The following is an 11,365-nucleotide window of genomic DNA, read 5'->3' on the forward strand; positions in this document are numbered from 1 at the left end:
AAAAAAAGTGTTTTTGTAATGGGCTCTGCTGTTGTCAGGGAGGGTCCCCCCATTTTGCTGACGTTACTTTTTGGGAATAAAACAGATTCAGTTCATTTGAAGTTATTTGCGTGGTATTATTTTGCTGGATTATCTGTCATCTCTTTTCATCTAAACCAGGTCTGCCTTGATTCTTTTTCCCTCTCATCTGTCTCTCTCTCTCTCTCTCTATAAGCCCTCAGAGGTCACTCCTGGCCCTCAGGGCGCAACTGCCTTCTTTCTCTTCCTTCATATCCTCCCAGCTGTCCTTTATGCCTCTGTATTTCCCCCTGTTGTCCACACTCGTTCCCTTCTTGCACCTCTAACCTCTTTCAACCTGGAGACTATTGCTTCCACCGACACCTCAGAGAGTCACACTGAGCACTAAAATGCTTCCTGATTGATCGCATCACAAGCAAACAGCTCTATATACAGGTGTGAATGTAACCAGGATGCACCGGGACTGAATTCCTCAAGCCACATTCGGAGGTGGCCGAGGACACATGCGGCAACAAATGTGGTATAATGTGAATGCAAATGTCCCCTGTCCACACTGAAGGACTGAAGAGGTGTTGAGGAAGCCAAAAATAGCAGAAGCCAAGATTAGACGGAGGTCTGTTTTGGTTTGATATTGAGCACAGGGCCTGGTTTATAGAGATGTGATGAACGAGCTGATCCTCATACTGAGCAGGGAACTGAAGTCAAGAAAGAGGACACTCGAGAGACATTTCAGATGTTCTGAAGACTGTCTGAAGCCAAAAGAAACTGTCTTGATATATTTCACACAGTACAAATATTACAGACAAACAAAACAAAGGCTGCAAGAAGACAAGAACATGACCATATAGATCCTTACTTTCACCTGATAAATAAGAAGAATTCTGCCACTGTGCTGGAGATAAAATGACTACTTCCTAGTGTTTGTTTTTTAAAGGACAAGTTCACCCAAAAATGAAAATTCAGTCATTATCTACTCGCCCCCGTGCTGATGGAAAGTCTGGTGAAGTTTCTTCGTCCACGAAACATTTCTGGAGCTTCACAGCTAAACAGCGTTGCATCATTCTCCTAAACAATTGGAGTAGATGGGGACTTGTTTTAAAATGTAAAACAACCAGGAATCCAACCGGTATAATCCAAGTCAAGGTCCCAAATTGATTTGAGAAGACAATATTCAGCCCCTCGACGTGCGCTCCAGCTTGTATACCCACGTCATATGGGGTGAGCACTAACGCTTTTAGCCTAGCAGCCACAGTGAAGATTTCAGCTTAGAAAGCTTGGAAATAACATCTTTTCAAATCAATTTGGGATCTTGAGGCTTCGGGAAGCTGGGATTACGCCTGATACGCTGTATGGAGACTTTTTTTTCTTTTTTCATTTTAAAATAAGTCCCAAGCTCCAGAAATGTTTTGTGGGCTACCAAACTTTTCACATATGTTTTCCATTGGCATGAGGGTGAGGAGAAAATGAAAATTTTTATTTTGGGGAGGATTTTTTCCTTTAAGACATGTGTCAGTACATTGAAACAAGGCAGAAAAATATATAATGAAAGAAAAACATGCCAATAAAATAGGACTTAACTCGTGAAAGAAGTTGAATTTCGAACAAGTGGATTTACTTTGCGTCAACATTTGTTTTAGGAAAGAATGTGAGATAATTTAAGACCACAGCTTAAACTCTTTGTTTGTACTGTACATACTGAGACAGTGGTGCGGAGTTACTCTCACATCCACTTTTGCTGTTCACTCATGAAACATGCAGTCAGGCCCTACACACACAGCGGGCTGCTGTTTTGTCATATTAGTGGAGCAGCCTGCATTTAAAACTCATGAATGATCGGGGAGAGAGAAGAGTGCCGAATAAAAATAAATGCGAGGTAATCAACATAATGTCACGTGCTAAACCGCACAAAGCGATGAATCAAAAATAAGTCGGCACCTTTCTCTCATCTCTCCATCAACGACCCACGTCTCATTACTAAATTGATTCTCCATGTCCTTGGGGCGGCAGAGGTGTCGCTCTATCAAACAGTTTATGTGCAGGGAGGTGTGTGTGCGTGTGTGTGTGTGTGTGTGTGTGTGTGTGCCTACACTCAGCTGAGTACATGCAGCTATCTTACTGACTTCCTCCCGAGCTCTTTCTGCTTTTTTAAATCATGGAGTCATGAGTGGTGGATGGGATGAGGAGTAATGAGTGAGCGACAACATCAGGAGAAATGTAGGATGAAGAGAATTAGCTGTAAAATGACCCCGTGAAACCCATTAATGAGAACATGCAGTACAGAGGGATAATACAATAGTGCAGCTGACTTGTGCTGACCCCTTCCTTCGTGTGTGTGTGTGTGGGGGGGCGACACTGATCACTCACTTGTGTTTCCCCTGCCTGGAGGTTAAAGCTGAAGCACGCTGCCACTGTTTTTGCTGAGCAGCGCCACAAGGTCAACGTAAAAGAAACGCACAAACAACAGGGGAGAATGTACAGCAGCAGCTGAACACAATGTACAGCAGAGAAGCAGCTGTCGCTTTCAGTCTTCCTTTCCACTTATTTGCACGTTTCTGCAAATAAATGGAAAAGACACGTGTCCCTTATTTTAAGTTTTTAAGTTGAAACTAATCAAGCCATTTTACACAGCCGAGACTTGGCTATATTAGGATGCTCTTGTTCATTTCAGCCTCATTTTTTTTTTCTCTCTGCAGATGTCGAATGGATCTATTGATGTTGCCCCTGTGGGCTGCCATTGGATGAATTATGTAACAGACTCGCCGGGTTATAAAGGCGACTGTGCAAGAGAAAAAGTACTTAGGCTGCTGTCGTGACAACTGATAACATAACCTCTGTATTTACATATACTGTGCCATGTATGCATGCATGCTGTGTGACTCACCGCGGGGCCGCTGATGCATGATGTTTAATGGGCAGCCACAGCTGAGAGGCTGCTCCGGAGTAAAGAAGAAGCACAATTTGTCATCCCGCGATAACACCGTGAAATGTTGGTGTAAGAACTCAGTGACTCGTGAAATTTAGTTAATGAGATTTTATAGCAGAGTGGTCATTTCATGTATCAGTGACAGACTCGCCGAGGTCAGGACTCGTTTGAAGGTTACAGAAAAGAAAATCTTCTTCTTAGAGTCAGTGTTCATTCTGTAAACTGATCCAAAGCTATTGGACACTGGAGGATGCTGACCATCTACTGCTGTTAAATCTTCACCGCAGTTTTAGCTTCTAATGCTAATGCTACATGATGCTAATGGGTTCTAGGTATTGTCTTGTGTTGACATGTTATCATGCTCTCAGAGATAACTAAGGCACTTTCATATCTAGTGATGTAACCCTTATGCAATGGCAGTATGTTGTCCCTGTACATGTAGATCCATTACATATTAACATTCTTGCCTTTTTTTTTTAGTGTTTGTGTCAATTAAACAGTGTTATGTTGATATTTTCACCTCATATTTACATATATTTCTGACATGAGGAGTTGTTTAGATATATGCCATCTTCATATACACTGAAATGTATATTTAAAGGGCAATTCCACCAATTTTACACATTAAAGTATGTTTGCACGTGCTGTGGAGTACTATTTGCATACAGTTACATAGTGGGTAATATCCCAAAGACCTCTAAACACATTTTAATGACTAAAATGTGTGGTGTTTGCCCTTTAATATTGTACTTGCAATGTATTATTGATTGTATCAAATGATATTCTCTATATCTTGACAAATATTCCAATTATTGCTGTTTTTCAAGAATTTTACCATATATTTTCCAAAGATATATTATCTATTAACATAATGCAAAATAGTTGCAACCCCCCCCACCAATGCATTCACGTCACAACACCGCTGATGCTCCAATCATCTGCCCCTTAAAGTGGTTGTCAGTTTGTTGCATTAGGTAGCATTGCTAACGCTGGCTAAAGTTAAGGTTGCTAATGTTGCCTACCTATTATTAACGTTGCTACTGCTAGCTAACTCTTGATGCTAAAGACACATGAATACCATACCAACAGTGTTATACTATTGGCTCACAAATCTTGTTCGAAGCTGCAACCAACTTTATTCTTACACAGAGATAAACACAACACTTATTTTGGACCCAACAAACATTTTAAAATAACACATATCACTTAATATTGCCAATGTAATATCATTATTTACATGAATTATATTTTGTATTCTTGAAGCAGAATGACACTATTTGCATGTATTGTCAATTATACTGCATGTGCACTCACTACATATATTTGAATGTATTTTAATACATTACGTTATATTTTTCTATATACTAGGCTTGTTCCGTAATGGGTGACTTTGTGAGGCCTTTAACTATGAGAAGCTTTTAAGACCATCACTTAAAGAGGCACTATGTAGTTTTGAGGAGAAATTCAAACTCAGAATTTTGATATTTACAGTATTAATGAGGAAAATATACAAACTCAAAGTATAAACAAAGTAAAAAAGTATAAAGTTGTTTTGTCCTTGAAGTTTCTACCCAAAAACTACATAGTGCACCTTTAAAAGATCACCATATTCTGAAACGTTGGATCTCTGTAGTTACTGCCTCAATGTATAAATACATATCTACAATTCCAGGCACATATGTGGATATTAGGAAAATATTTCCCTCAAATATTAATATTTTCTGTAAAAAGCTCTCACGAGAGAATATATATCAAATACACTGAAAGTCCTAATCTCAGTGATAGTGTCGCGCCCGTACAATTCCTCTCCCTTTCTTTTCCCGTTTCCGTCGCTGCATGTGTCACCCGCTGCCTCATTTACTCTTCAAAGCGAGTGCAAAGCATCTGTCTATTACAAGAAGCCCAGGGCACTCTGCAGAGTTGTGTTAAGTAATAACAACCAGTGACGTCAAAGGCTCTCCGTCTGAGCTGGAAAGAGGGAGGGTGAGGGGGCGAAGGAAAAAAAAGGGATAAAATGAGAAGGAGGAGGGCGGGGAGACAGACATGGAAGAGGAAGTGTGTGAAAAATCTCCTCTGCTTGTGTGTCTGTTGTCCTTCTTCTGTTTATGTGTCACATAAACACTGTGTGGCCAGTTATTCCTTCATCGCGAGCCTTAAAACACTGATGTGGCCTCTGTTCATCCGCTCTTAAAGGCTGATAAATATTATTGCAGTGATTTTTTTTCCCCCTGGCAACTGACTGCTTTTTTTCCCACCGGTTCAGAGCAGAGCAGAAGCGGTCTATTATGCTCCGTCACACATTATATTCCTCTATATGGTCCTATCACAGGAGCCCGCATGTTTATGTCATATAGGGCAGCAGTGAAGGAAGACAGCCTCTGTTCATGCTCTGTTGTCAGGGAGAGATCAAGTTTATTATGTTAGCTGTCGCTCTTTTGACAAATGTTGCCTATGCTTTTTGAAGGTGACCTTCAGTTTACTGAGAGAATAATGTAAATATAAATCCCAGACAAACCCTGTACGGAGGGTTTTGTGTTCCTTCAGTGTAAACAAGCCTTAAAACAGCTCAACTGAGCCCCCCGTGAGTCGGAATCTCATAAAAACACTGAAAATAAGCAACAACATTTAGCAAATTACTCATTTAACTTAATTTCTCCCAGCGCTCACACATTCTCATTCCTGGAGTCAAAGCTCAGGCTGAAGACTGATTGGGGGATTAGGGATCTTACGGTGTTACACTCCTTCATAAGCACAAGTGACAGAAGCAGCAGTGAGTGGAGGATACATTAGAGGATTACACCCTAAGACAATATAGCAGTCTTAACATGCCTCGGTATGGCTGCCGACCTTGCTCTGTCAGGTGACGGCTGCAAACAACACCACACATACACTTACACACTACACTGGACATGAACAAGACCCATACACAGTATGTAAACAACCATGGCTTGGGCCTAGAGGGCATGAGACATTAGATTGTGCTGAGCTGTTTTCAGTAAACAACCCAGAAGGCCTTGCCAGGATTGTGGAAGTCACAGTATTGTTGGCAGCCGACACACTCTCCCACCCACGTCACCTCCAGGCTACATCTGTGAATCTGAATCCACGGGGCAATGTCAAACCACATAATCTCTCCTCCTGCCTGATCCGTCGCCCCGTCTCATGCGTTTGATCCCCGCAGCACTTTCTACGGGAGCCCTTTCGCACACTTTTACGGCTCACAACGAGCACATGACTCCGCTTTGGCAAACCTAAGTGGTTGAAGAATGTCTAAAAGTCCAGTCTGTCAGCAGACCGGCAGACTTCCTTTTCCATTACGAGCACAGCTGCTGTGTTGACTAAAGTTAGGACTCTCACACCGAATGGCATCAAGAGATATGGACAGAGAAGGAAAGGAAATACGCTCTCTATCTATCTAATTATCTATCTATCTATCTATCTATCTATCTATAATAACAAATATCCTAACATAGCCTTTGAATTTTACATGCATGTAAAACTACACTGACATTGTAGAACAATGACTTCATATCATGCACATACACCGAGGTATGTGTGTGAGTGCACTTTAAATTTGGCAACAGCATGCGTTCAGCCGAGCGATGACGTGCGCAGCCTACATCAGCACCTTGGATACGGGCACACCATTCACCGTAGGGCTCCTGCCCCGTTTTGGACCAATCAGCGCCTGTGTTTTCTAGATAGCATTCAGCACCACCCACACTGCTGCCAGCTGTATTGTTCCGCTATAGGGAATCTCCTCTCAGGCAATCTAATACATCACAACTCCTGCAGTTTTTTGTTTTTTTCTTTTCGTGGCAGGACACGAAAAGCTGAGATCCTATATGGATAATGTAATGACTCAAGGGGGGGTGTATAAAAGAGATTATAATGGCGTAAATGGGCTCTGGTGTAGGGGTATAAACACAGGCACAGGCATTGAAAAACGCAGCGAGTCATGTGTTGCCATGTGTGTAATGCTCAAGCATATCGATTAACAGCATCGTGTCCGTTGAAGAATGATGGTTAAATAAGCTTTAATGGATACAAAGAGGCGAAAGGTAGAATAGTCTGTGAAACATCCACAACACGACGTTTTCACATCGATACGAGCACCAGCTCCGACACAAGCAGAGTTTATCTTTATATAATACCGTTCCTGCCTTAACATTAATTACTTTAGCCTTTCCCTGTCAGCACAGACCTAGGTTATCTCTGACGCAAGCGCTCATCACAGGCGTCTCTCCCATTTCACGGCATCATATGTCCTCGGACTGACGGCGCGCGTCGGCCAATGAGCGCGCGGCTCGGGCAGCACTCCGAGGGCGGGACTCGCGCCGCGGACCAATCACGGCCGCCCGTATTGTTTTGACCTCTGAAACCGCATCACCGCCTACCTCGTGCCCATGGCGGAGGAAAGCTATAAATAAAGGCAACGCTGTGGCAGGAGGCGGACGAAGTTGCAAAACTCCCGGAGAGGAGGGAGCTACTCTGCAAAGCCTGCTGGAAGAGAGGACGCAAAATAAAACCTTAAAAAACAGAAACCGAAGCGAACCGCAAAAAAAAAAAAAACGCCAATCCTCCGACATGTACATGTACTGGAATACTTTTTTGTAATGTTGATAATATATTCTATGTGAAGAAAGTATTTATACTTTTTTTTTTCTATTTGCACTAACTAACGGTACTTCAGAACTACTGAGAATCTTTATTTTTTACACGACAACAACAAAAAAACGTAAGTATTTTTCAGCCGACTTCTTCTCTCTGTTGCCTTGTCATGCGTGTAATGTCAAGTTGTGTCTATTTTGCCTGCTTGTCGTACTGTAGCTCTATTCACAGCCGATACTTACTAAGCTGATTTGCTGCGTCAGTCCACGAAGTTGGGGAGGGGTGTGTGTGTGTATTTGAGATAGAGAGAGTGCGTGGGCAGGCGCGTGCGTGCGGGTAAAAGTGTTAAGTGTGTAGCGTCTTTTGTCGTCTTGGTTTTTTTATTTTTTATAAAAAATGACGACACTATCCCTCCCAAAAGCCTCGAAATACGTCTACGTGCTCGTGAGAGCCACCATAACGCATATTTTTAACTGTGACCCAGGTCGGTACCGGCTGTCAGTCGTCGCATATGCTGTGAAATAGCAAACGGTCGTCCCTTTAACTTCATCAAACCGATAAGATGTATCGAGACCTGTAGCGATTTCGCAACTGTGTGTCTCCTGTTTCGTGAGGGGAGGCGATACACGTTGCACTCCGTGTGCCCCATTTCATTCCTCCATAAATTAACCACTTTTTTCGGGTATTTAAGATCCGCATCCAGCAGCACAGCTCCTCTTACCGGCAGCACCACCTGTGTCTGTGAATCTGATCTCACAGCTTGTGACGTCTACGTTTTTGTGCTTTCACATTCGTCTCAACCGTGTACAATTGGCAAACATATGGGTGTCGCCAAGGCTTATTTCGACATTGTTTTTAATGTGGGAAGCTCCTCGACTGCTACGGGCACATCTCATCAGCTCCACCGACACAATATCCTCTTTAACGCGTCCTGCATCGAGTTTATCATTCACGTTGATTGAATGCAACAACCCTCGCGTCAGTTCTCCTGCCTCATGCTGTATGGAGGCTATCCAGTTGCCTATTATGTAATAGGATTCCCGAGTCATAGTGCGAGGTTAATGTGCTCAATGCCTGCTTTCTGACATGTAGATCAACAGTATGTATGTGAACATGTCAGTGCCAGATCCCAGATCAGAGGGGTTTAATAAATTGTGCAGTAGCTGCACATTTTCCTCTTATCTGACTTGTCATATTGTGCTTTGGCTGCCTGTTGTGTGACATTAGACTTATGAGCTGACAGCAGTCACAACAGCAGCGTGCACTGGAGCTTCAGGCAGACCGTTAATAATTAAAAGGACACATGAACAGATCAGTCTATCGTGAATATATTGCCTTTTCTTATGAATTTCTGGATACATGTCTAAGTGTTTTTCTTTTTCTATTTTGCAGGAAAACATTATCACACCCTGTGGAAGGACGTCACTTCTACAAAACCAGCACTTTTGCTTTTGAACCGTGTTTTTTGTCCGAGCTCTGGTTGCTTTTGCCATCCTGCCTGGTGAGCGTCTGTTGTGTTGCCAACCACGGATAAACAAAGCAGACCCAGTGGACACAGTCAAGGTCAGACACACCTAATCTTCACGCACCTGGTAAACTTCAGCAGTTAGCTATGCAGCTTGAAATCCAAGTAGCTCTCAACTTCATCATCTCCTACCTGTATAACAAGCTGCCGAGGCGGCGGGTCAACATTTTCGGCGAGGAGCTCGAGAGGCAGCTGAAGCAGAAATATGAGGGACACTGGTACCCGGACAAGCCATACAAGGGCTCAGGATTCAGATGTATCCACGTGGGGGAGAAGGTCGACCCAGTGGTGGAGAAGGCAGCCAAAGAGAGCGGGCTGGACATTGAGGATGTCCGCAACAACCTGCCCCAGGACCTCAGCGTGTGGATTGACCCCTTTGAGGTGTCCTATCAGATCGGCGAGAAGGGGCCTGTCAAAGTATTGTACGTTGATGACAGCAACGAAAGTGGAGCGAACAGTGGGGGGCTCGATCTGGATAAGGAGATCAAGAACAGTTTCAATCCCGACGCACAGGTCTTCATGCCCATCAACGAGCCTGTGAACGGGGCCTCTCCGGGCTCCAGCTCCCCCTCACCTCCTTTTGGCCACTCAGCAGCTGTCAGCCCCACCTTTATGCCCCGCTCCACGCAGCCTTTAACCTTCACGACAGCCACCTTCGCCGCCACAAAGTTCGGCTCCACTAAGATGAAGAGCAGCGGCCGCAACAACAACAACGGCGGAAGTGGCGCTGGGAACAAGGTGGCGCGTACCTCTCCCACCAACCTGGGCCTGAATGTGAACAGTCTCCTGAAACAGAAAGCCATCTCCACCTCCATGCACTCTCTGTACGGGTTGGGCCTCGGAGTGCAGCAGCAGCAGCACCAGAAGCCCTCGGCCCTGTCCCCCAATGCCAAGGAGTTTGTGTTCCCCAGCCTTCAGGGCCAGGGCAGCCAGAGCGCTCTCTTCCCCGGGGACAGCTCACTCAGCCTAAGCCCGCTGCAGTACAGCAATGCCTTCGACGTGTTTGCGGCCTACGGTGGCCTTAACGACAAGTCCCTTATGGATGGCTTGAATTTCAGCTTGAACAACATGCAGTATTCTAACCAGCAATTCCAGCCAGTAATGGCCAACTAGTACACGTAAAGGTACTACTTAAGCTACTACTTCACACAGAAACGACCAGAGATAATGTGATACGGGGGGAAAAACAAACACAAATGCACATTTTGAAAACTTAAAAAAAAAAAAAAAGTGTAAACAAGAACAGAATGTCAAGGATAAAAGGAAAAAGTGACTTGTCAGCTGTAAGATCTATGTTACGAGTCTAAGAGCATGAGCCCGAGGGTGAATTACTTTGCCCCCTTGAGTTATACCTTTAGTACAAGATGTCCAAGCTTGGTTTTCCTAAACTTCAACATGCATCATTGTTATTTCTTTTGCCAACCAAGCACAAAATATTTTTTTTATGTGACTGTTTTAAGATATAAAAAAAAAGGACAAAAAAAAAAAAAAACTCCACCACAAGTCATGGCCTCTTTCAGTATTTAAACATAACTGGACACCGCCAATTTTTTCAAGAAATTGGCACAAATAAGTGGGATTTCCTGGTCTTTTTTCTAATTGTATAATTTAATTTAGTACAGAGTTTGTAAAATATCAGAGTATCTATTGTTTCTACGACATGGTATTGCATTTATATCTTTTTACTACTCCAGTGATCTGTGATGGCTGCAGCAACTTTATGTTTTCTTTTTTTTTATTGAAATTATAAAATGAATCCATCTTTAAAAAAAAAAAAACATTGACTATTCTAAAGATTGTGTACAGAATATTCCGTAGTGGTGGGATTTAAGAATATTTGCTTTTTTGAAAAACATAAGAGTTGTATTTTCTGTTAAGAGTTTAAAGATTTTTGCTATATTATGGACAAAATGTAATCGTATATTAATTTTGTACCTACATTGTGCAATACTTGATAAAAACAAACGGTATAACAAAGTATTTGGAGTCAGTGTCTTACATGTTAAGAGGGACTGATAGTTTATTAAGTTTGTATTAAAAAGCTTGAAAATAATTCCACCTGTTCAGTTTGTCATTGGTTTCTGTGGTTCGGCTGGTTGATGCAGCTCTTAAAGGGGAGTATGTTGGGACAAATCCAGTCCTGAAGTTAGAAGAATCAGGTTTTTCTTACACCTACATATGCTTGGTACATGAGCATTTCCTTAGCAAACAGTCTTTACATTTCACACAGTCAGTGTTTAAGCTGAGAGGTTGCAGTTTTAGTTTGCTACACTAGTGAAATGTATTTG

The 11,365-nt window shown here is 42.8% G+C and overlaps 1 protein-coding gene across 1 annotated transcript; it reads left to right on the top strand.

Moving 5' to 3' along the window:
• The first annotated feature begins 7,379 nt into the window (after positions 1-7,379).
• LOC311268404 (protein Tob1-like) lies at positions 7,380-11,130 on the top strand. Its single transcript, XM_084372043.1, has 2 exons — positions 7,380-7,679; positions 8,945-11,130. The coding sequence occupies exon 2, from the start codon at positions 9,165-9,167 to the stop codon at positions 10,188-10,190; it is 1,026 nt and encodes a 341-aa protein (XP_084228169.1). The 5' UTR covers positions 7,380-7,679; positions 8,945-9,164; the 3' UTR covers positions 10,191-11,130.
• Positions 11,131-11,365: the final 235 nt, after the last annotated feature.

This window comes from Pagrus pagrus (genome assembly GCF_965226575.1).
Source record: "Pagrus pagrus genome assembly, chromosome: 13".
Classification (NCBI taxonomy): Eukaryota; Metazoa; Chordata; class Actinopteri; order Spariformes; family Sparidae; genus Pagrus; species Pagrus pagrus.

What these genes read in the sequence shown, in the direction of transcription:
- LOC311268404 (XM_084372043.1), top strand. Translation starts at nt 9,165, where the DNA reads ATGCAGCTTGAAATCCAAGTAGCTCTCAACTTCATCATCTCCTACCTG.